Raw genomic sequence first — 27,030 nt, 5'->3', positions numbered from 1 at the left:
CTTTGGGCTTCCCTGGTGGCGCAGTGGTTGAGAATCTGCCTGCCAATGCAGGGGACACGGGTTCGAGCCCTGGTCTGGGAAGATCCCACATGCCGCGGAGCAACTAGGCCCGTGAGCCACAACTACTGAGCCTGCGCGTCTGGAGCCTGTGCTCCGCAACAAGAAAGGCCGCGATAGTGAGAGGCCCGCGCACCGCGATGAAGAGTGGCCCCCACTTGCTGCAACTAGAGAAAGCCCTCACACAGAAACGAAGACCCAACACAGCCATAAATAAATAAATAAATAAGTAAGTAAGTAAATAAAGGAGTTCCTTTAAAAAAAAAAAAAGTACCCCTTTATTTATACTTTGCTAAGAATTTCTTTTTTAATCAAGAAAGGAGGTAATCTCACCCTTTAAAATGTTCTACATGTTGTGTGCTTTATCATGAACGTTTTAGTAGAATATATATGTGTGTATATATATATATGTGTGTGTGTATATATATGTGTGTGTGTGTGTATATATATATATATATAATTTATACATAAATAAATGTAAATATATTGGGAGATGCCAATTTTTAAAAGCTAATTCAAGCATGCAATCAAAGAGTTTGGAGACCAATGGGTTTAGAAGATTATAATAAAATAAGTTATATTAAAATATTAACATTTACCACATATGATGAACTCTTTCCTTTTTAATGCAGAAGGCACTTCTGGATCTTGAAGGCTTTAAGGATCATCATTATGAATACTGATTATCTTATCGGTTGATAGAAGACTGGTTAACTGAGGCTCAGTCATTAGAAGGCTTTAGTTCTCCTCCGAAAAAGTTTGATCTTTGTGGCCCTCTGAATGTCCTCCACTGTGTAAGACAGTTGTAGTGAAGCAGCTATATGCTGGGTTCCCCCAGGCCCCCAACTCCCCATCATGTAGGCACCACAGTATGACAGAGGCAGGAATGGAGCATGAGTCAGTGTGGCCTGGGTCCAGCCTCTCTGGATCACACCTGGCACAAGTAGAGTGTCCCGACTGAAAGATCCTCTTTCTGGCAGAGGCAGGGTGGGAGTTGACACACCTATGGGCAGAGCAGTCAAAGGGCGGGAAGGAACCAGTCCTCATAAAGACCCACTGCTTCAGCGCAGTGGGACTTCCTGTCAGGGCCGCTGCCAGAAGTCTTCCTGAGTAGATAATTCTGAAAAGTAAAGAAACACCAGTGTTCTCTGTAGTCATAAAAAGGGAAAAGATAGCTGGAGGGATAAACATCCCAACCAACAAATTCTTTTTATGGGATGTCTGGCTTTCTGCAAATTTTTACTGAACCAAGACATGTGTTCTTTTAAAATTAATACATGCAGGGCAAAAACTCAAAACAATATGCTGATTTATTTCGTAAAGATAATTCCCAGGCTAACTGTGGTTTGTTTTACATTGTCAACAAGAGTAGGGAGTGGGTGGGGAGGAATCTTGTAAAGTCTTAGAGATGAAAAGTTTGGGTTCACATGAAATGACTACTCTGAAATCGACTAAATTCAATCTCTGTCTCTGTCTCTCCCTCTCTTGCAAATTTAATTTACCTTTAAAAGGATTTATTGAGCACCATGGAAACACAGAAGCAAGATAAGATGAGGTGTCTTTTAATGTATTTAGGGAATGAATACACGTGCATATGAAGTAGTTAGAAATTCAAAGAAGTATAGAAATGAATAACAATATAAGTAGCATAGACTGTGTTGTGAGAGGTCAGAGAACTCAGGACTGGTCATTGGGATTGTATCAAGAGGGGCTCCTATAAGTGGAGAAGAGCAAGGGAGGAAGAGGGAAGGACACGTGGTTAACAGCTCCCTTTTCCCAGCAATGTTCCAATGTCACAGGCTCAAATCTACCTGCTCAACTTTCGATGCAGGGGATGTCTGAAGATCTGTTTGGATGATCTCACCATGGGACAGGGGGGAAATCAGAGCTTCTGTCAGATTTTTTTTAATGTACTGCCCATGTTAAGGCAAGAAAGAAAAAGTAACAACTTGCCAGCAACTGACAAGGATGCTTTTGGCTGTGGGATTATTGAATTTAGTGTCATGGAACTAGTCAGAGCAATTGAATCACAGAAGGAAGACACCCAATGAGCACATGAAATGATGCTCAAATCATTAGTCATAATTAAAACCACAGTGAGATGCCACTACACATCCATTAGAATGGCTAAAATTAAAGACTGAGACGGACCATGACAAGTGTTGGTGAGGATGTGGAGAAGTGGATCTCTCAGACATTTCTGATGGGAATGCAAAATGGTGCAACTGTCCGAAAAACAGCACGGCACTTCCCTGTAAAGCTAACATACACTTACCAAGTGACACAACAATTCCTCTTCTAGGTTTTTACCCCACCCTCCAAATAAAAACATGTCCTTAGAAGGAGTTGTACATGAATAGCCATATCAGCTTCATTCATAATAACCCCAAACTGCAAACAACCCCAAACAGGTGAATTGATAAACAATTTGTTGCACATTCCAGCTATGCAATATTACAGCAACAAAGTGGAATGAACCATTGATATACCCAATAAAAATAGATGAATCTCCAAAATGTGCTCAGTGAAAGAATGAGCTCATTTATTCATTAATTGTTAAAAACAAGTAACCTATAGTGACAGAAAGCAGATCTGTGGTTGCCTGACCCTGGGGTGCAGGTGGGAGATTGAGTGGGAAGGGACACGAGGGAACTTTCTGGAGTGATGCACATATTTTATACCTTGATTGTGGTAGGGGTGACACTGGCATAAACCTTGGTCTAAACTCATCGAACTGTACACTTGAAATGGTTGCATTTGGTTGTGTGTAATTTATACCTCAATAAAGGACTGAGGCTGACGCATAGGCTGGCAGATGTGGTGCACAGTCTGCTTGCTTGGATGATTCTTTTGAGACCTGACTCAATTCACTGGCTCCTCTCTTGATCAAGAACTTCAGTTGGGGTCTAGCTAACTGTGTTCAGGAGCGCATTCCTCCCGGGGCCCATGTGTCCCAAGGAGGGTCCCTGCTCTGAGAGCATGTCCAGCCTGAGACGGGGGAGATAGGTCAGGAGGGGATGTGCAGCTCTCGCTTCCACAGCCCCAGCAAGCTGTCTCCTTTGTAAAGAAGCCCAGTGTTGACCGTACCTAGCTGAGTCAGGGAAAATCCAAATAAACTTTCCCCTCACACTGCAATTTTTTGGCCAACTCGGTGAGCCAAATAAAGCAGTCCATATTTTGGGGGGATTTGCAATTGTGAGATAGATCATAATCTCCATTAAGTATGTTATGAAACAAATTATAGTTACGGAACAGTGGAAGTTCACATAATTACAACAAAATTAAAAGGGAAACAAAGTATGACTATGAGCAACATCTTTTGGAGAAATTACCACAACCAGATGTAAGTAAATTGTACCCTAAAGGCACCTTTCCAGGCCATTCCCATGAATTTGTCTTGTACAGATCCTAAACTCCCTATCCAAAGCCCATCTTATTTATTTATTTATTTATTGGGTCTTCGTTGCTGCGCGCGGGCTTTCTCTAGTTGTGGCATGCGGGCTTCTCATTGCGGTGGATTCTCTGGTTGCGGAGCACAGTCTCTAGGCACACAGGCTTCAGTAGTTGTGGCACGTGGGCTTCAGTAGTTGTGGCTCACGGGCTCTGGAGCGCAGGCTCAGTAGTTGTGGCACACGGGCTTAGTTGCTCCGCGGCATGTGGGATCTTCCTGGACCAGGGCTCGAACCCGTGTCCCCTGCATTGGCAGGCGGATTCTTAACCACTGCGCCACCAGGGAAGCCCTCCAAAGCCCATCTTAAACACTGTTTTCCCGTCCAATGAACCATTTCCCCCACTGTGGGAAATGTATAATGTTGGCTAAGTTGACGATTATACAAATTTCAAGAAGTCTATCTTTGTTTGTAGAAGTCTAGCGTTTTAGCTGCCTTAAGCACTTTTTAGGTAAATGAAAACAAAAGAAAAGGAAACAAAGAGTTAGTTCCTGAAGGACATTAAATCTTACATGGTTTAAGATTGATTGTATGGCTCTGAATATGATTTCTTTCTTCATTGCACAGGTCGCGGGCTGGGAGTCAGGACACCGGGGTCTGGTCCCTGCTCTCTCATGAGCTAGGTATGTGACCTCCAGCAAATCTAACCTTTGTTCCAGTCCCCTCGATGGTCAGAGAAGGATGGCAGCACTTTCTCAACCCGTCTCAGCAAGTAAAAAGCGTTCATTGAAATATTAGGCATGGTAACACTTAGAAAAATTAAAAGTTTAATATGAATATAAAGCAGGCTTTATTTGGTATTTAAAAGAAAACTTTTAAAATGTTATAAACATGATATATGTGCTGTCATTATACGTATACGTTGTAGGACCAGGTCTCTAAAGCAATAAAAATCTTCGGTTATCTTTTTATTTTCCAATCTGTTAACAATGGGCGCAAGGGCTAAGTATCCCCCAAAAGCAATACTCACCCCTACCAGGTTGCCAGGGATGGGCCTTTAAATCATTTTAAGCTTCACACTAGAGTATTGCAGGAGTTACTTTATTGCTAAAACAATAGACTGAACACTAAAGCCTAGAAATGGAATAAAATTAAAATTTCAAAATAAAAAAAGTAATTGAGTCATAGAAATGTCACAGTGACTAACCCTAGTGTGTGGTCTGTATTTCATTGAAGGAAGGCTTTGCCAACAAGATAATTAAAATTAAAAAAAGACATCTGTATTGCTTTTAGTCAAGTAAGAGAGCATCTTGAATTTGCAGTGGAAGGGCTGGTCTTCGCATTGCCTCAGGCTTGCTGTCTCTCTTCTGGCCCCTGACCTGCCGGGCTTCTCCATCTCCTGCTCTGCCTCTCCCTTCCCTTTGCTCACTTCTCCTCTCTCTCCTTCTCTGCTCTCTCCCTGTCACATCACATCTGAGGATAGAAATGACTCTCTCCGTTTTCTCTTTTGGGAACCTTGGGAATATGAGAAGTGTTTTTCTCTTTCTTGAGGTGTTTGATTTAGCTGAACACTTGTTACGTGAGTCCCTACAGCTAGACAGCCAACGCGAAGGTGAGTGATGGATGGTCCTTGCCTCGCCTGGCCGAAGATCTGATGGTTGGGCTAAGAAAGAACCCCAAAAGTGCCCTGCTATTTTGAGGAGGGAGAGAGCACATCTAGTCATGTGGCTCAGGAAGGTTTGGTGGCAGAACTTCCATCACTTGAGCCAGGCCTGGAGCGGCGGGGGGAGATTTCCACAAGTGGGCACGGGGGAGGGAAGGTGGCCCTAGAGGATGGAAAATCCCAAGCCAGAGGGCAGAAGAGCACCAGGCAGGTCTGAACAACAATCAGTCCAGTCTGGCTGGAACACAGTGCATGTATGCGGTGAGGGGTGAGGGAGGCCTGCTGGAAAGACAGACTAGGTGGGAGCAGGGGGGCAACAGGGCCTTCTTGAAGGCCTGGCTGAAGACTCTGGCCTTTATGCTGTAGGCAGTTGGAAGAATATGGCGAGATGCTGGTATTAGTCTGCTCTTATGTAGGGCACTCACTTGCCTGGCTTTATGCCCACCCCCTCCTGCTCCTTGTCCTTCCCCGCCCCCTAAGAGCAGCCCAGCCCCTGCACAGGAAGGCGTGAAGAGCCGCTCAGCCTGTAGTGGATGTGGTGGGCAGGATGATCAATGGCAGCTTCCAGCCTCCACATCAGTGGCCCCAGTGACAGCTCGCTCCTGGGGCCTGCACTGAGCTTTAGACCCTGACTTGGACTCCGAAGAGAAGGACATGAACAAGGTGCTGCTTGGTCCCCTGCTCAGGGCCCACCACGACCCGGGCCTCCAGGCTTTCTGGGACCTCCTCACGGCTGGGGTGTGATGTGGCTGGGAACTGGAGGTGACGAGGCGGGGCAGAGCTGGACCAGCCACTGCAGCAGGGCTGCCCAGCCTGGCTCACTGTGCTCTAGGGGCTGGGGTTCTCCCAAGGCTCACTCACCCTGGGGAAGCAGCGCAGCCGAGGAAGTCACCGCCCACCATTAGGAACAGCAAGCGAGGCTGAGAGGAGCTTTTCTAAACCATTCGAAATGAAAACTAAATGTCAGTCCATCATGCTAGGGGAAAGACCAATGTATCTATCCTATATCCTCTGTATAGAAAATGACGTTAAAAAAATTAACGTCTTAAGATGAAGTAAACAAAGAGTATGTGAGAAAACATAGGAAAAAAGTATCCTAGAGGTGTGCCTCAGAGTTAATAAGTAATAATGATGTTATTTTTCTCGATTTTGTAATATTTGTGGCATTTGTCAGCTTTTAAAACTTTATAATTGGTTGTGATGTCTCTCATTCTAAATAAAGTTACTTTCATACCTAATTTTGTATTCTTCTTCTTAACCAATACTCCAAATTGTATAAGCTTGAGGCTCACAAACTTGGATCAGTCCTTGGATGACTCCATATTAGCTCAATATACATGTGATTAATTACGACTGCTGGGTACCCTGAGCTCCTAGGACTGAAGAACATTAAGGAAATAAAATGCATTTCAAGCAAAGAGACAAAATAAATAACTGAATTGGTAGCTTGGCTGGAAAATCACTATCTTCATGACTGGAACCTTTTAAAAATTAGGACAGACAGTGTTAGGCGCCAGACGATTTCCACACTACACCACAGTCTGCCCGATTGGAAGGGGCTGTGCAATGAGGGTTCTGCCAGAGGCACAGTATGTAATGCCATTTCTACCTGTAAGTTTCAGCAGACTATTTTCCCAGTCAGGTTTCCCAATTTAAATTAGTTAGGATATGGCAATACAAAGTATTTAAGAAGGAGGAGAGATATACTTTAATTCTCCATATGCAAACTTTATTGGCCAAAATTTAAGAATGCTATATAAAAACAAACAAAAAAATTATCTCAGAGTTCTAACCAAAGTCCAATTAAGTAGTTAATTTCATAGTGCAATTGCTCAACTTGCTTTATTTTATAGAATGGATATATTTGAATATTATAGAAACTTGTTTTAAAAACTAAACTCAATATGTTAGAGTTTGCTACATGCAAAATCATGGTTTATGGGGCTGGAAAGTCTCGCAGTTACAACTCTCCAAATTACAATTTCTGTCTTTCAAAATCCAAACCATGGACAGTGTATATGAATCAATTGTTTTCAAGATATTGGTCAGCAGGAAAGAAAGGACAGTGATCCCTGAGAGACAGGTAATGAACAAAGTTGAGCCCTACAATTGCCCCAGGTCACTGTCTGGAGAGAGTTTCCAGGCAACGGTGCACAGCAGGGAAACCATAAAGGAGTCCCACCATCTCCTTGAGTTGAGGAGACAAATTAATCAACACAATGTCAATCAAAATCCCATCTAGATTTTTTTATGTTAGAAATTTAAAAACTGATTCTAAAATTCATATGCAAATGCAAAGAACTTAGAATAGCCAAGAGGGGTTAGCAAAGGAACACGCCTGGAGGAATACCTGATTTCAAGACAGTAGGAAACTAAAGTAACCAACAGAGTGTGGTATTGGCATTATTACTGATAATAGATCAATGGAACAAAATAGAAAGTACATAAATAGACCCACATATATATGGAAAATTGATTTTTGACAAAGGTGCAAAGGCAAGTCAGTGGAGAAACGATACTCTTTTCAGCAGATGGTGCTGGGACAACTGTATATCCATATACACAACAAATGAACTTCAATCCATAACTCAGACCATATACAAAAATTAACCTAGAATGGGCCACAGATTTAAATGTAAAACCAAAAATTATAACACTTTTAGAAGAAAATATAGGAGAAAATCTTTATGACCTTGGATTAGGCAAAATATTTAAATACAGCACCAAGAACAAGATACGTGAATGTATGAATTGTTTTATCAAAATGAAAAACATTTGTCCTGTGAAAGACACTGTTAGGGAAGACAAGCCACATGGAAAGAAAACATTGGCAAATTACACATCTGACAAAAGACTTCTATCCAGAATATATAAAGAACTCTCAAAATTCAACAAAAAAGAAAACAAGTATCCCAATTAAAATAACGGGCAAAAAAAATGAATAGAGACTTCACCAAAGAAGATATATGAATGTCAAATAAGCACATGAAAAAATGTTCAATGTAATTTGTCATTAGGGAAATGCAAATTAAAATCCCAAGTAGATATCACTACACACATAGACTAGCAGCTAAAATGAAAAAGACTGACTTTATTGTATAACAGAGAACTACATTCAATATCTTGTAATAACCTATAAGGAAAAATATGTAACTGAATCACTTTGCTGTACATCTGAAACTAATACTATGTTGTAAATCAACTATACTTCAATTAAAAAAAAAAAAAAAGACTGACCGTAGCAAGTGTTGTTAAGAAGGTGGAGAAAGTGGAACTCTCATACACCGCTGGTGAGAATGTAAAATCCTACTTTGGAAAACAGTTTTGACAGTTTTTAAAAATACTAGACATAAATCAACTATATAATTCAGCCATTCTACTCCTAAGTATCTATCCAAGAGAAATGAAGGCGTTTGTCAATTTGAATAATTTATATGAATACTCATATATTTATTTGTAATTATCAAATACTGAAAACTGCCCAAATGTTCATTAACAGGTGAATGGAGGGAAAAAAAACTGTGGCGTATGTAATAAAACACCCCTCAGCAATAAAAAGGAATGAACTATTATTACACACTATGACATGAATGAATCTCAAAATAATTATGTTGAATGAAAGAAATCAGACAAAAAAGAGAGTGCATAATGTACAATCCAATTATATAAAAGTCTAGAAAATTCAATTGCTAGTAACAGAAAACAGACCTGTGGTTGGAGATGGGAGGTGCAGGGAGAGTCAGGAAGAAGGGGTTGCAAAGGGGCAAATTTTGCTGTTTATTTGTGGTGATAGTTTCATGGAGATATATACATATATCTCAAAACATATCAAATTGTACACTTTAACTGTATATTTTTTGTATGTCAATTATACCTCAATAAAGCTATTTTTAAAACGTATGATTTGACTTTAGGCATCTAGAGCAAAATATAGGTTTGGGAGCTGCAAAAATCATAGAACATCAAGATATTAACTATATTTGGTTCTAAAATGTGACCTTGTCTTTACTTGTGCAGTGAAATATTCTTGTTAATTGCCCAATCAGTAGGTCATATAGTCCATAATGAGGCTCTCCCTACACACACAGATCAAGTGGAACAAGTCATTTACAACAGGTTTCACCATCCTCCCTTTTTTCTCTTTCCTTATCTTGGGGGAGAAGGTGGAAATATAAAAGCAGATTTAATACAAGGCAAGATACACAACAGGTTGTTGGGAATTTATGATGTGAAAACAGAAAATGGGTATCAATATCCAAAAACACAAGGAAAGATTTTTCTTTGCTCTCTTCTTTTCCTTCTTTCCTTACTATCCCTCTCTACCCCACCCCCCCATTTTTATACCATTTCTGCCTTTCCCTTCCTTCTTTTTTTCCCTGCTCTCCTTCCACCTTCTGTCTCTTACTCCCCACATCCCCCCATTTGTTGGCAGGATTGCATGGTGGTTCAGACCACAGCTCGGACTCTGGAGCCGACTGCCCAAGTTCAGATCTCATGCTGTGTTAGGCATGGTATTTAATATCCTGTGCTTCAGCTCCCCTACCTGTAAATGGGATAATAACAGAAGTTCCCTCCTCATAGGGTTGCTGTGAGGATTAAATGGGCTAACATAGGCAAAACACTTAGAACAGGTAGAACCATGCAAGTGTTACCATTCTCAGACTTCTTTCCCTCCCTCCCATCCCCCTCCATCTATCTATGCCAAACACATTGGACTCCACTCGGTTAAACGGAAAGGGCCCTGGGTTCAAAGACGGGTTCCAAAGGCATGAGATTCCAAGACCCGGTACCTCGTCCTGGCTCAGCTACTCACCAGTTCTCTTAGATATCAGAGATTAAACTGTTTGCCGGTAAAACGAGAAGGCTGGTCTAGAAGATCGTCTCTACGGTCCCATCCACCTGTTTATACGGCTTTTTATAATTCAGAAGTATGCAAAAATTATCAGATGAAAAGCTTTTTGACAACTTTCAGGCACAACAGAGATTTTCATGTTACAATGAAGGATATTCAGTACTTAGAAAGATAACTAACATTGCAAATTACATGGACATGACAATTGTTAAAATTTTAGTGGAACACTACGTTACTTCTTTAATGTTTTATGAGAAATTTTAACACGGACCTTATTATCTTCTGAAATCAAACACATTCAAGAAGTTCTGGATCGGAACTCCCCCTTCCCAAAGCCATGTGCGAACTCTCTTGAAAGTTTAGGAGTTTGTGTACTTTGTCTGTGGTGCAGGCTGTACCACTGGCTTGGCCTCGGTGACCCACCAGGAGAAATCGTTTCAGAAACACTCGGCAGCTATTCTGTCTTCTCCCAGGTCAGCAGAATGAGTGGTGAGTGAAGCAACTACGGAAGGAGTTCACAGTGGTTCACTTTGTGTGAAATTCACTGGAGTAAGTGAAATAATTTACATATAATGCTGCCATCCGAAAACACTACTCAGCTTTTAAAAGGGGGGGGGAGGTGGATTTAATGTGGAAACCGTCTTTAGCTGGCTTCATCACACATAGATGCTTTGATTTTATGACTTGATGAAGACTAGCTATGACCAGGCGTGACCCTGGAACGGAGCACAGAACAGGGCTTTGATGTTAATTTGAAGGGGATATGGTATTATCATGGTGAGGAGGGAGATTTCCTCCATTAACCTCCTACTGAAAAATCTGTCCAATGTGTCAGAAATTAACAAGATTTTAAAGATTCAAGTAACTTTTAGAAATGTTACATTCTTATTGGGTCAAGTCCTTATTCAGAAACTGATCACTCAATCAAGGGACATCAGCTTGTCCACTGAAGACACATTGACTACAGGGACCAAATGGGAATTCTGTTAAAACAAGATTGATTAGGTCTTGTTATGTTTCACTTATGATCCCAAGTCCCACCATCACCAAAGAGCGTTCCCGCTGTTTCTCATAATTCTTAGCAGAAGTCTTTGTACCACTCTGCTGGAATGAGCTGCTCCTACAAAGCCTACAACGTGGTTGATTCTACATTATTTTCTGCTGCTAGAATCACCTGTCTCGACTTGCACATTCACCTAGCTGTTTAGAGATAGCCAGAGGTAGCCATGGCCTTGTGGATACTGCGTATCCATGAGGGTACCTGTAAAACTCCTGTCCCTTCCAGCTAGTAGTTTCAGTGTTAGACCAATTGTCAGAGTTTGGGCAAGAATCAGTTGGATTGATTTAGGTATCTCGATGGGCCATTATAAAAGACAAGAGGGAGAAACTAGCTCAGTTTGATTAACTGGTATCACTAAGTCAAGGCTTGAAATTGAGTGCGTAAGTGTGTGTGTGTGTCCATGCATTTGGGATAGCAAACAGTAAATTTAAGCTTTGACCTGATTTCCAGGATAAGGCTGGTTAAAGGGTAGTGGGGGATCTATAAATCACTGCTAGGTAGGTTCAATTTAAAAATCCTTTTAGTTTAATTATTAAAAATTGGGAAATATTAGAAATCAAACACAACTCCACAGAAATATGAACAACTACCAGTTTAGTGTATTTCTAATAGATGATTTTCTACTCACATTTTCATATAGTTGAGATCATGTGCGTATACTAATTTGTGTTCTACTTGAACTTAAGATTGTCTGTGCATTTCCCTATGTCATTTTTGAAATTATTTTTAATGTCAAAATAATATTCTATTACAGTTTTATTCAAATATGGTTAACTGCTTTCTTACTGCTGGACACAGTGTTTTGCTGTAAAAAATAATGCTGTTATGAACATTTGTGCATAAGTGTACTTTCTCTCTTTAAGATTATTTCCATAAAATGAAATTACAAGATTAAAGTTTATATATTTTTAAGGTTCTAGGTACATTTTACCAAATGTTTGAGTCAAAATGCCCTCCCAGCAGCAGTGTATGAGAATGGTCCACCTCATGGCATCATTGCCAACATCGAACGTTTCTTTAAAGAAAAAAAGAAATCCTTGCTAATTTGATGGTAAACAGTATCTTATTGTAATTTTCTTCACATTTTTAAAATTACTAGTTATATTTCCCCTTTTGTTTTTCCTCTCCTATCAACAACTTGTTCATGACCTTTGCCTTTTTGTCCATTTTTCATTCACATTAATGAAATTATTCTGTTTTGTAAAGTCACCATTGAAGCAGCACTAAAACACTCACTTGAGTTCATTTTATTGAATTGACTTAAATATTTTATTTAAAGAAATATTCTGAAGCCTATAGTTTAATAGGAAAAATATAAACCGTACATGTTTAAAGATCATTTTGTAGTGACATTACAGGAAATAGATTCCTCCAAATAACATGATTAGTTTTGTAGTACTACTAGTGGAATGCATTCTGCAGAAACGTGGTTTTGCCTTGATATCTGAGCACATTACCCTTACATCAAAAAAGAAAAAAGGATAATAAAAAAACACAACTTTGATTAGTTTAAATTTTAGTAGACCACATCTGATTTGTTGAAGAGCAAGTTCTTTTATTTACCTCTTCAAGGAAGTGTTTATTTTTTTCACCTCTTTCTGTGCATCTTTATCCTATAAAGAAAATACAAATACACAAAAAGATTTCACACATTCAACCTCATACTCTAGGTACTTTGAGGTAGACTTTTGTTGAATGAGGGAATACTTTTTTGAAGACCATTACAAAGAAACTGTGCATTTCTTAGGACCAGGCATGATTCAGATCTCTGAAAACGTAAGTGATGTGGAGAGTGATTTCCAGGCTCTTCCTCCAGCTGGTCTGGAGTGGTGGATACAGGAAGGGGAGCCCCTTCTATAGAAGCTGACACACTGGATCCACCAGCATGTTAATGATAACACTGTTTTCTTCTTCAACTATAACATGTGAAGAGGTCCTGGCCCTAGCAGCAGAATTTGAAGAAATCTGAGATTCCTCTGTAAGATCCAGACAAGATTCCACTGCAAGATCCAAACTACCTACCTTATCAGGTAGTTTATATTTAAGATTAAAAATCATGTAATATGTTTTATAGGACTCCACATGTGTTATTTCCTTAAAACAAGTGTGGAAGTTAGGAAGAGTGGAAACAAATTCAGATGGTAAGGTACTCCTATGTGCTTTTGTGTTTAACAGACACTTACTGAGCACCTATCAGAAAGGATTTAAGGAATGTAACACATTTAAAATAAACAGATGAGGAAAACTGGACAAGGTAGATTTTGGAAGTAGTTGTTGGCCAGATTTTTTTTAAAACTGTAAGTTCTTCAATAGTTTTAATCATAAACATTAACACACTGATTCTACTGTAGTGTCTGATCAACTAGAAGTATACCTTCTATCAAATCAATATTTTTGAAGGTTATAAGAAAATATGGTTAATGAATCTATGATAGTGATGCATTATTTAAAAGAACTTATAAAAAGCCATAATTCATGTTTATCTTTGTAATCCTAGGGCCAGCTCAGTGCCTGGCACCTAGAAGACTCTAAATAAATGCCTGTTAAACAAGTGGTTAGACACCGGAGCTCAGTAACAATTTCCCAAATCTAGGAACCAATTTCTTATAGACGATGTAGATGTAGATGAGAGACTTATTTCAACTAGATGTCTAAAGAAATGAATATGCTCAAACTACAATAAAAGATTTAAAATTAAGATCATGGCTTAGCAATATTTGCCCTCAGGCACCACACAGAATTCCTTCAACTCCCACCCAATCCAACTGCTAACACACACACACACACACACACACACACACCCCCCTCCCATTTTACCTCCTTCCCAGGGCTTCCACCTAAGTCTTTAATTAATTTACTTTTTTAATGGTTAGAGGACACTGGCAGTGCCTTTTAGCTTTAAAAACACCCCCGCCAACTAAAACCAGCACCTCCAGTCATGCTTTCCTCCGTCACTGCCCAAAATGTACCCCCTTCAGACCATGAATCCTCTTCGGCGCTCACCCCAAAACCACTCTTCTCTAGTCTCTCTTCCCTGACTCAACCTCACACTCCTCCCCTTTTTCCAGACAGAGCTCCCTGGAACCCCTGTTAGAAGACTTGTTTTGAAGTCATTTCTGCATAACCAGCAATGTATTTGCTAAAAGAATATTTCTGAGGGCCTCGGGAAGAGGATGAGGGAGTGGTTAGAGCCAATGGTAGAGGATAATTGCTCTCGACCATTTCTTATAGCTGTTAACAAACTCTTGGTCACTCTCCTTTTACTTTTATTTTTTATGACTTTGGTGCCTTGGTCTCCACACCGAGTTCTGCCACCACTGTCGGAGACTTCACTGTTCCCATGGCCCGTGTATCCCAGCCTTTTAGAAGGGTGTCTCCTCATCTTCCCCACCACCCCCGTGAGTGCACCCTGGGCTGTGTCAGACCTAAAACTGCTCCACCTCTGAAATAGGCATCCTGTTCTCTGAACACTGCCTATCTTTTGGGGTCATTTATCCAATTACGCTCAATACATCAATTTTTCAACCTTCAATAGGTTCATGGAGCAATTTTTTCCTTCTTGTTCTCTTTCAGCTTTCTCCTGCTTTGACTTATTTTCTACCCACCTTAGGTTCCACACCCGCCTACTCTCACTCAAAGACTAAAACCCTTTCTCCCCTGGGGCACTTACCCTGGTTCACTACAAATCTACAAACGCACAAACCCATCGATTCCTCTATCTAGCTTGTGACAAAAGGACAGGACCTTAATGTGCTTTGGATCCCACCGTCTCCGGCTTCCTGGTGACCTAATTCTATCAGTTATCTCCCTCTTCTCTAGTCTTTCTTGAACCCTTCCTTCTTTGCTGGCTCTTTCTCATTACTATTTAAATATGCTCCTAGATTTTCCATCCAAAACAAAACTATTTCTCAATTCAAGCACTGCTTTAACTTCTACCTTACATCTCTCCTCTCTTTCCCATCAAATTATTGGAGCAGTGTCTGCACGTACTGACTGGATTTTCTCACCTCTAGTGCTCTGCACTCTGTTGCCTCCTATACTGTTCCAGTGAAACAGTCTGGGTTAAGATCACCAATGACATAGGCATCATTAACTTCATCCGCTCATTACAGTCTTGACTTCCCTAGAGTGTCTGACAGAGTTGACCACTTCCACTGTCCCTTGGATTCTGGAGTCCTGTCATCTTTGGCCACTTCTTTCAATCTCATTTGTAGGTTTCTTTTCCTCCCACTACACTGGAGTTTCTCAGGGTTGATCCTTTACCCTCTGCTTTTCACACACTATATAACCTCTCAGGATGATCTCTGCCACACTTGTGGTTTCAGACATTTATATGCCAAATATGGATCTGAAAATCTCACAAACACAAACTCCAAATGTTCAAAACTGAACTCTCCTTGTCTACCAAATCTGGCTCTCCAATACTCCCTGTGTCCGTAAAGGGTACTGCCACCTGCCCTGGTCAGGTTCCCATGCCAGAAACCGAGATGTCATTCTTGAGTCCTCCATCTCTGATATCCAAGTCCTGTAGACAATACTACCTACAAATCTGTTGAATCAGTCCTCATCTCTTCACTCCTCGCTGCCATCATCTTGGTCCAGGTCATCACCTCATGTTTGTGTCATTGCAGAAGTTATCTAAATGGTATTCCAACTTCCAATTTTGCTCCCCTCCCATCCAAGTCAATCTCCACATGGTAGCTATTGTGTCCTTCTAAAAATCTCATTGTGTTACTTGCTGCTTAAGACCCTCTAATGGTTTTCTCTTGCTTTTAAGAAAAAGGTATACAAGGCTCTCATCTCTTCTCTCTCAAGAATTCAACATTTCAGCAATACTGTACCCTTGATACAGTGCTTTTTCACATATTTCTCAACTCCAAGCCTTTCTATTTATCTTTCTATTTCTATTTAATAAAATATGGTGTGTATACCACCCGCATCAGTATCACCTGGGATATTTGAATCACTTATAAACTGTGCTTATTTGTCCATGTTTCCATTCACCCTTGCCATGTGGGTACATATTTAAACACAAATAGAATAATTAGAACACATGTTTTGTATTCTACGTTTTTTCCGTTACATTAAAAGGTATTTTCTGATTAAACAAAGTCCTTGTAAATACGTTTAGAGCTGCGTACAAAATTGAAACTGATCAGCTGATCAACAGCGATGCAGTAAAGGAAAATGCCGCAATTACCATAATGTTTCATGATTTTTTTAAAGACAAATACCCATGTATTAGATTTTTCATCAACAACTCTTATTAATCTACTGAGGGGTTATCACATTGTTTATTACATCTCACCAAAATCTGCATTCAACTTTTCTAAGAATGCATCACAGTTCTACATCTTTACATGGCATTATTTTCAGTAATATGTCATTTGGCAGAAGTCTAATTATATGTTGAATTGTGTACTAAAGGGTTCTTCTTGATAGTTTTTTTTCCCCCGAGTACGAATTTTCTTATATAAAATCCAGATGAAGGCATTTCTACATTGACTTGAGGCCTAAGGAACTCCCAAGTGTGAGAATTTAAGGCTGACTAAGGTGAGATCATTTCATTCATGACACTGAGAGTGTCTGATACAGTAAAAGTCCTCACATGCCCTGGAGTGCTGCTCTATGAGTAATGGGTTTCCCATGTTTATTTCACTGAATTGCTTCTCCAGCATGAATTGTCTGGTATTTCCCAAATGGCTTCCTCCTCCTGGTAAAGACTTGCTGCGTCCCTTCCTGTTTGACTCTGAGTTTTCTGTGCAGACCAAGGCTTGAGAGATGGCTGAAGGCTGCAGCGTTTCTCCCCTGCGTGAACTCTCTGGTGTCTATAAAGGTTAGAGCTGGGACTGAAGTTTCCTCCAAATTCATTACGTCTCTAGGGTTCCTCTCCGGTGTATGCTGTTTCATGGCTAAGGTTAGAGCATCAACTAAAGGCTTTACACACAGATGATATTCTTATGGCTTCTCTGCAGTGTGATTCACTTGTGTCATTTGAAGGATGAATTATTACTGGAGGCATTTCCGTAATGATCACAAAGGGTTTGTCTCTGGTGTGAACAAAAGGTAGCTCTCTGGCTCAAGTGTTTCCCACATTTGTTACATTTACGGGGTTCCTCTCCAGTGTGAGTTAACACTTGTTGAGTCAATGTGGATCTGTGAGTGAATATTTCCCCATTCTCATTATATTCAGAGAACTCCTCTCCAGTGAGAAATCTCTGCTACTGAGGAGATGAGAGGCTGTTAAAGGTTTGTCCACATCCATTCATCTATTCATTCTTCTACATATGAATTTTATGCTCATTCATTCAGTGATAACCTCTAGTTAAAGTCTTTGCCACACTGGTTACTTTCACAGGGTGTGTGACTCTCCTGCAGGTACAGAAGTTTTCTCCTTTGCAGCATGTCCACTGTGTAGTTATCTGAGTAATTTTGAGGCCTTCATTATGTTTCAAGCACTTGATGTTTGACCATATTTATGCAAACGTCCTCTTATAAGAACCCAGACTATGGTTGTGAGCTCAGGTTACTCCTTTCTTCCCCAGATTCAAACTATCCAAACCTTTCTGCTGAGACAGCACACTTTCACCTCAATCTGAAGTCATGAGATTGTTCTGCATTCCTCGCTTACCCCACTCGCGGATCAGTTCTAATGTAGAGAAACAGACCTCACCCTCACGAACTTATCGTGACGTTAGATGGCTCCTTCCAGCAGACATTCTGCAGGGGAGTTATGTCCTATCTTTTAAGACTTTCCAGCCTAGACTCTGCCCTTGGGGAAATCTTCTCCCTCCCCCACCTCAGCTCTTCCCCTTGAACCAACTGGGAAGTCACATCTGATTTTCTGAGCTCATACCCAAGGGAGACCCAATGACTGATGTTTTCTAGCATCATGTCTCTGTATGGCTTCCCCTGAGTTGGGTCCGGCAGGCCCATTCTTTCTGAGTAAAGTCCACAGCCATGTCCTCAAAGGTCATCATTTCCTGTGGTTGCAATGCCAAGAACCCAGCTACCACCTGCCTTCCTCTGTTTTCTTACCCAGGGACAGTCTGAGCACTAAGCCGGCAGAGCAGAACTCAACGGACAGAAATCTGAGTGAGTCACATTGATAGTGAGGTTGCTGTCATCACACTCTGCAGCTCAGAGATTCTTTCTCTCTAGAAAAAGGACAGGAATCCATATTTTTAACAAGCCCCCCATACCCAAGAAGGTCTTAAAGATTTAAACCATTGGGTTTAAATTCTAATTTCCTTAGAATCTCAGGTTACCTATCAAAACCTCAGGAAGGCCTTTCTTAGCCCCCGGTCCAGGTTGCAGTTCCAGTTTTATTTTCTCATAAATCTCTGTGCTTTTATTTCCATTACACTCATCACACTTTACTGCTATTACTTGTTTAGTGCCTGCCTTCTCCACTAGACTACAGAATTCATGGTGGCAAGGACAGGATCTGTTTTTTTTCTCACTGTATCCCAAGCCTCTGGCAGAGCATCACCATATTTGCAAGATAAACGAATAAAGGTAATTTTTTTCACTCACTCAAACACACATTCAAAAACATGGATTTATTTGATCTGAAAGAGTCAGAAAATACTATGTTTTGATTAAATACATCAATGCTCTCTGCTAGAGAGATAAATAAGAGAGAGACTCATTTATATTAAATCATTATGCTCTGAGCATTTGGGTAATGATTTATCAAACATCAACTTTACTAGACTGCATACTGGTTAAAAATAACTGATTCCAAACTGATGCTACATCATCAGTTATTTTAAGAAAATTAATTACAAGGAAGGCTAAGAAATTTCTTTAAGGTATTTTAAAGATCAACTTAAAGAATACAGCTAAGGCCATTATATACTGAGAAAGCTTAAGAAATAATATATTTCAAATGCAGATGAATAGAAGGTAGGAGACAAAAGAGTAGAAATAGGAGGGTGTAAACAGAGTAACATTGCCTGCCTATAATTCACGAAATGTCTGTTCAGACAGTGGGAAAGTCCACTCTGTCCACTCTGAAATGGCTTTATTAATTTTTTTTAATGTATAGGAAGAATTAATTCTCCAGGCATGGATAGCACAGATGAGTTAATGCATAAGATATACATATAAACCAGAAAGAAACAGGCAAATATGAATTTCTAACAAATGAGACCCTGGACAACATTGCTGGATTTTGGTAAGTGATCCAGCCACCCCTCTGAGTTGTAGCATCCCTAGAACAGGAAGACAGGTGAAGAGTTGTGGACTAACTATACTTTCTAAACTTACCTGAAAAACCGATGTCTTAATTAAGATAATCAAATATGAGGTCTTAATTAAGATAGAACATTTAAAATAGAATTAGGATTTTAGGGAATTCCCTGGTGGTCTAGTGGTCAGGACTTGGCATTCTCACTGCCGGGGCCCTGGGTTCGATCCCTGGTTGGGGAACTAAGAACCCACAAGCTGCGTGGTGCAGCCAAAAAAAAAAAAAAAAAAAAAAAAATTAGGATTTTTATTATTAAGAGTGCTTACTGCTCTGAGTCAATAACTTGGACTCTTCCTCCAGGCAAACAATTTTCAGGCTGCCAGGGTTGTCGTTATTTCACTCAGTGATCATTCTCACACTGCCTTAGACACAGGAATCCCTTTTATTTTAAAAGAAGGAATGTTTCTCAGGAGCTGACATTACCTATCTAGGGTCAAGAAAAGTCCACATGAATAATAAAATACTGTAATTTCAGATTCTGGAACTGCAAAGTGGCTTATGTGCATGAATCTGGGCTCTAGAGGCCCAAGGGCTGACATTCCCGACATTAAGTGCAGTATGATGAGCTCCAAGCTCCTTGATAAGGACAGAAGTCACGTTCACAAATGACTGCGATGCCAGGAAGAGGGTACGAGTGCCACAGAAAGAAGCACAAATGTTATGCAAGTTCACAGGAGGGAGAGAAAACCGATGGCTGGGCTGCCTTCGCTGTAATGAGTGCCAATGCTAGATATTTTGGAAATAAATAAGTGGGTCAGCAAAATCACTAATGGGATATACTTCAACCTGGAAAACCTTTACAGAGAGAGTGGGTACTATAGATAACTTGCCTCATTCTATTTTCTAACTGAACAAGAAATTGAGATATTCCTGACAGTACATTAACCACTTGAAAAAAAACTGCTAGGAATACAAATCACTGGAAAAAATAAGTAATGCGGGAAATATCTGCTAAAGCTGTTTTGCTTATTACATAAATAGTTCCACACTGCTCAGCTTTCTTAGTTACATTTATTACCAGTTCTATTTATTATTACTATTAGCACTATTATTGGGTCTTCCTACCAGTACTTACTGAGTCCTTGTTATATGCCAGGCAATACATTTGGCACTAGGAAGAGAGTGGTGAATGAAACACACCTGGTTGCTACTTTCATGCACCAACCACACAAATAACTATATAATCACAACTGTGCTAAATGACATGAAGGAAAAGTATGAGGTACTTTCTTGCCTGGGAGTGTCAAGGAAATCTTTCCTGAAGAAATGACATTTATGGTGAGGCTTGAAGGATGAGTAGGAATAAAGCTGGTGAAGGGAATGGAGGGTTTGTAGGGGAATGTTTCCAAAAGAGGGAACACTGTGCCCCAAGTGCGCAAGGCGGGAAAGAACACAGCGTAGAGGAGGGGAGAGAGGGGAACATATGAAGCTTTAGAGATTGGTAGGAGCTAGATCAGAGCCCTGAAGGGCATGCTAAAAATTTTGAACTTCATCCTAAAAGCAAAGGGTTTTCAAGCACGGAAGTGACATGTGAAGTTTATGTTTAATCTGTGGCTTTGGCTGATAATGGGAGCCAAGAATGACTGGGCAGGGGGCAAGAAGCTGTGAGACCAGGTGGGAGGCTCTCATGATCGTAGCACAGGTGAAAGAGGGTGGTGCCCTGCTGGAGTGGTGGGTGGAGAGAGAGAGAGAGTGAGAGAGAGAGAGAGACAGAGAGCAGTTGGATGACTCAAGGCATGTATTAGAAGAACTCCGAGAACTTGGTGACTGGGTAGACATCTGGGTTTGGGGGCTGAGGGATAAGGATGTGTCAAGGATCATTCTCAGCTTTTCTAATTGGGTGGGTGGAGGTGTTATTTACTAAGAGGGGCAGATGAAGGAAGAGCAGATGCAAAGGCCTGATGACTAGTTGAGTATGAGATGTCTATGAGTCATCCAAGCAGAGATGTCAAGCAGGACGTTGGATAATCAGGTCCAGACTCAGAGGAGAGGTCTAGAGACGCAAATTTGAGGACCCCTGGCAGGTACGTAGTATTTGAAGCCATGGAGGATAGGTTTGGCAGGTAGGGAGGAGGAAAGGGGAGAGAAGACTTAGGGACCAAGGATCAAACCCTGAAGCTGGTCAATATTAGCCCTCCTGTGAGAGCGCTAAATGTCATGCATAAACATTGGCATATCAAACCAGGTACCTCACTATCATATTGTACTTTAATCTCATATTCTAACAAGCATGCATAGACACTCAGTTTAAAATGACTGCATGTAACCCAAACTGGCATCGCTCAGGAGAGATGTAAAAGACAGTAGGGTCCCAACCACTAACACGGAGCAAGCAACTAGAGGGACAAAATCTGTTTCCTGCTGAAAAAGTTACACAAACTGTCTTTTAGATAAAGAGTGCTGTTTTATATTTCCTATTCACCAATGGAGCCAACTAGGGATTAGAGTTAGAAGGATAATGAACCCCGTAGGAAATCCCAAACATAGAAGCAGGCCAAGCCCTTGCGCAGGTGGCTGCTGATGAGCCCTGTATAGAGACACAGGCATCCCTGAACCTGGAAGCTCCTGGGCAGGTCTTGTTTCACTTCCCCTTTCCAGACTTATTTCCCATGACTGCCCTGAATACTCCTTCCACTCCAGGCAAACAAACCTTTGCTTTTCCACCTCTGTACTTTTGTTCACGACCCGTGACGTGCTTTGCCCACACCTCCACGTTATATATGTCTTTCCAGGTCCACCTCTGATGCTATCTGATCTCTTCCAGGTGAAAATAATTTCCCCCTTTTCAATATGTCCATAACCAATTATTTGTACCTCTCTGAGCACTTCATGCTTTCTACCCTGAGCGCCCTTTATTTGGATATATACCTTATGTTCCCTTCTAGGCTACAAGCTCCTAGAGGGCAGTGGGCATGTCTTACGTGTTTATGTTCCAGATCACAACAAACGCTGAAGCCTGTATTGCTCCAACAGAGAAGAGGAGGAGTACTTATTTCTGAGGCATTTCTATCCAGTTGCGATTCACAGGCTGATAATGTTTATGTGCTATGAGAAGGGAGCAGGAAAACATTTATTTATTTCCTTTTGTTCCCGCAATTCCAGTATACAGGAACACAGGCTGAATTGCTAATGCTGTGAAACTCCTAAAACTTAGAGCACATCCAGAATTCCGAATTAGCGGGAGAAAGGCAAGAAGCAATGCGACAGCTTCTTTTTCATTAATGGTGTTCAAAGACCAAGAAAATGTTAGTACATATTTTTAGTCCTCTTCACGGCCTTGGACAGCCACAGCCTGCTGTGCGCTGGGGACTGACAGTGGCAACTGCACAGAGCCTCCTCCTGCTGTAAGGCGGCAGCCTGTCTAGCTTGTTTGCTGCCTACCCCAGTTTAATCAACAGCTCCCCAGAATTATGCTGTCCTCCATCCTTCCTCGGGGGGCTCATCCCACTCCCTGCTGTGTAACACCTAACATGCATCACAATGTTTTAACTGCTAGCCCACGATTTGTGTGCTCCTTAAAGATACAAGGGGTCTCCTGGGGAAGGGTTACCTATAGCAATTTTTAAAAAGTCATAGTACATGTTAAATCCAAGTCAAAATGTTTTAGGACAGCAAAAAACTCCAGATGTATCTAAGCCAGTTGTTCATATTTGAGGCTGGAATCATACTAATAAAATAAAAGTGCTCCTTGTCACCGTGTGGACTTACCTCTTTGGTAACACAAGGAAGCAACACTGCCATATTACAGAACTTCACAGCAGTATCTGTTTGTTCAAGATCAATATAACACTAGAAATGAAAAAATAATCAATATGAAGCGTAATCACATTTTTTGTGTAATGAAGTCAAAGTGATCTTAAAACTGTGGTCTTCATTACCTTGGCCAAGAACATGTAATTGGACTTAGAAAACCCAGGGTGTAGTTCTTCGACCTGATTTTCAGAGAAAACAGAAAAGAGAATAACAGGGAAATACTAAAACAATAAGTAAAGAAGATATATTTCAATAAATCAGACATTAACCAAATTGCCCTAAGAATTTAGGATGGTTGTGTCACATCTGAATCATTTTATTAGCTCAAGTATCCTTTGGGCGGAAATATAGCTTTTGAGCTTATCCATTAAAATAGAATTATTATTGTGGTCATAAAGCTTACAAAGCAATGAGGTACTTTAAGATTTTGGGATTCCTTTGTATAACCATCTTCCTCATTTCCACTTCTCTATCTTTTGCTTTTTTTCTTTCAGGGACAAAACAACTGGTGATACACTCTCCCCAGGACAAGTCCCTACAATCTCTTTGGGAAGCAAGAGTAGAGCGTGACTGGTATCCCATGGCAAGCATCTTCCACTACATTAATATTTGATTTCTTATGATTTCAACACACTCCATATGAGCTGAATAATAACTGAGGTCCATCACATCAAGTTCTTTTAAAGAAAACGCAGATGCTTAAAATAACTAGTCGAAGTAGCAGACCTCCTTGCAGATTTTAATAAGTGGGTATTATAAAGATACTTTACCCCTCATCTACTAATGTCTTACGTACCAGTTCCTTTTCTCTATCTCTGGTAAATAAGAATTCCGCCAGGTATATGGTGTTGCTACTAGAGAGCTCTTCTTAGAACCTAAGTCAATCTTTGCATTGGAGCCAGGTTTTGCTGTTGTAAAGGTCTGTGCAAGGAAGCTCCCAACCCGACCCGGCCCCCAACACAGAAGGTCACAGAACCCAAAAGAAGGATACTTTAAAAAATTTATAAAAATATGCTTGTTTTACAACACACTAATAATCCAGACATTTCCAAAATTAAAAAGTAAAAGTTTCTCTGTTAGAATTTTATTCTCAATTACAATCTCAGCCCCCAGGGGTAACCACTACCAACAGTTTGACAAATGCATCCTACAGACCTTTTACCAAGCAGAGGAATCCGCCCCCTCCAAAGGGAACTGATTTTTGAAAAAAAACTTTTTAATGGGACCATTTCCTACATATTGGTCCAAAACTTTTTCCCCACAACATACCACAGATACATTTTTGTGTTCACACACAAGATCTCCCTCATTGTTTCTAAGAGCTGCATTTCATACTACACATATACCATAATTAAATTAAGCATTCTCCCTTAGACATTTAGACTTATTTTTCACTATTACTAATAATGATCAGCGAACATACTTGCTCCTATACGCTTGTGTGCATGTGATTACTTGTGTAGGAGAGATTCCCAGAAGTTGAATTGCTGAGTCAAAGGATACATACATTTTAAGGATGGATACTAATGGAGGGGAAAGCAAGACCTAGGGTGCTGGGGAGCGTTCCAACACCTTACAGGAGCACATCCCTTGTAAAGGCCATTTACTCTCTACAGAACCCCAAAGAGAAGGGTCCTGGGAGGAAGAGGAGGACAAAATCTCTTGGGTTGGGAAGCCAGACTGGGTGTACCTCTTTCAGACCTAGCAGATGAACAGCATGTGGATCTGGCCTAGAACCTGCTAGTGAAACAGCAAGGCTGCGGACAGACTGAAGGAAGTCCAGTCCTGGCCAGAGTCTTGAAAGTCCTATAGAGCCATCCATGGTGCTGATGGGTTCTGGTTCTCACACTTCGTCTCTTCTTGTCCGGTTATTTCCATTGTAACTCTTTGAGTTTACTAAGTGCATTTCTTGAGCCACGCTAATACCATTTTTGCATATTTACAAAATAAATAAGTCACAGGTATGAAATGTATGGTGTGGGGAATATAGTTAATAATTATGTAATATCTTTGTGACAGATGGTAACTAGACTTAACGTGGTGATCATTTTGAAATGTATAGAAATATCGAATCACTATGTTGTGCACCAGGAACTAACACAGTGTAGCAAGTCAATTATACTTCAAAAACAAACAAACTAACTCATAGAAAAAGAGATCAGATTTGTGGTTACCAGAGGTGGGGGTGAGGGTGTTGGGAGGGGAGAGGAATTGGATGAAGGCAGCCAAAAGGTATAACTTCCAGTTATAAGATAGATAGTACTAGGGATGTAATGTACAACAGGATCAATATAATTAACACTGCTTATGTTACATACGAAAGCTAAGACAGTAAATCTTGAGTTCTCATCACAAGGAAAATATTTTTTTTCTATTTCTTTAATTTTGTGTCTACATGAGATGATTGATGTTCACTAAACTTACTGTGATAATCATTTCGTGATGTATGTAAGTCACATCATTACGCTGTGCGCCTTAAACTTATATAGTGCTGCATGCCAATTATACTTCAATGTAAGTGGAAGAAAAAAAAAGGACCTAGAGTAAACTTTATCCGATTGTACCTTCTATGTCCAGTAGTTGCCCCAGTTCTGAACAAATCCTATCTAAATAACTTGCCCCAACATATGCACATAGCAGCTTCTTATTTCTTTAATGTTGGCATTTTAATTCTGCATATACACCTTAACACTTATGTCTAATTAGCCAGAATGATCATAAATCAGAACATCTCTTTTTGTACTCATGGTTAAAAAAAAAAAAAGAGGTCCAAAGGAACATAGGCAGGCTAGTAACAACACCTAAGTCCTAAAACGGAGCAGATCCTGACCTTTGCCAAAGGCCTTAGCTGAATAACAAGGAAGGCAGTGTTACTCAGCACAATGTTCTGATTAAGGGGCAGTTTCTAGCTACGCTCTTACAACACTATCATAACACCTGGCAGAGAATACTGTACCTGTTTACTTCGTCTTGGTTGTCCAAGTTCCCGGGAGGCAGGAGCTGTGTTGGTCATTTCTGTGTTCCCTTCATTCGGACTAGGTATGTGCTTAATAAACATTGCTGAATAAATTAGCTTTGTTTTTAAAACATCTCATAACCTCGTGCAGCAGCCCTCTGTCATATCAAGGCACAGGAGACAGCTCTGCAGCTGGTGGAACCACTAAGGAAGATTCAGGGATCGTGTGACTGCAAACAGTGAGTGACATCAGGGTAGCCAACATTGCCACACCTGTCATTTACTACACACACCAATCCAGTGGTTCTTAACCATGCCATGGGCTGCACATGAAGGACCTTGAGAACTTTAAAAACGCTGATCAAGCTTTAAAAACACTTACCATATGACCCCACAATTCCACTCCTAGGTATTTATCCAAGAAAATTTAAAACATGTCTACACAAAAGCTTGCAAATGAATGTTCATAGAAGTTTTATTCATAATAGCCCCAAGCTGGGAACAACTAAAACATCCACCAGTAGGTAAATGCATAAGCAAATTGTGGTATATCCATATGATAGAATATTACTAGGCAAACAAAAAGAACTACAGATCCACTCAATAAAATGACTGCATCTCAAAACATTATGCTGAGCAAAAGAAGCCAGACACACACAAAGTACAAACTCTAAGATTCCATTAATACGAAATTTTAGAATAGGCAAAACTAAGTTATAGCGACAGGAAGCAGATCAGTGGTTGCCTGGGGCACAAGGCAGGGGTAACTGACAGCAAAGGGGCAAAGATAGCTCTTTAGGGTGATGGAAATGTTCTATATCTTGAAATGGAGATGGTTATGTGAGTATACAAATTTGTCAAATTTCACTGAACTGCACACATAAAATGGGTATATTTGATTGTATATAAACTATACCTTAATATATTCAGAGATTCTGAAATAATTAGTCTGGGTTGTGGCCTGGGCTGGCATTTTTTAAAGCTCTCCAGATGATTCGAAGGTATAGACGAGGTTAAAAACCACTGACCGAGGGAATCATGCCATAATT

The 27,030-nt window shown here is 40.4% G+C and overlaps 1 protein-coding gene across 2 annotated transcripts in view; it reads right to left on the bottom strand.

Moving 5' to 3' along the window:
* Positions 1–1,072: 1,072 nt before the first annotated feature.
* RMDN2 (regulator of microtubule dynamics 2) overlaps positions 1,073–27,030 on the bottom strand; it is an 86,103-nt gene continuing 60,145 nt past the window's right edge. For both annotated transcript variants that reach the window (XM_061211109.1, XM_061211110.1), the window contains exons 9-11: positions 23,151–23,204; positions 22,981–23,061; positions 1,073–1,177 (exon numbers count right to left, since the gene is read on the bottom strand). In XM_061211109.1, the coding sequence (XP_061067092.1) occupies positions 1,076–1,177; positions 22,981–23,061; positions 23,151–23,204 (237 nt within the window). In that variant the 3' untranslated portion in view covers positions 1,073–1,075. The remainder of the gene's footprint in view (positions 1,178–22,980; positions 23,062–23,150; positions 23,205–27,030) is intronic.

This window comes from Eubalaena glacialis, chromosome 14, assembly GCF_028564815.1.
Source record: "Eubalaena glacialis isolate mEubGla1 chromosome 14, mEubGla1.1.hap2.+ XY, whole genome shotgun sequence".
In the NCBI taxonomy this organism is placed as follows: domain Eukaryota; kingdom Metazoa; phylum Chordata; class Mammalia; order Artiodactyla; family Balaenidae; genus Eubalaena; species Eubalaena glacialis.
This window is presented reverse-complemented; position numbering and strand designations above follow the sequence as displayed.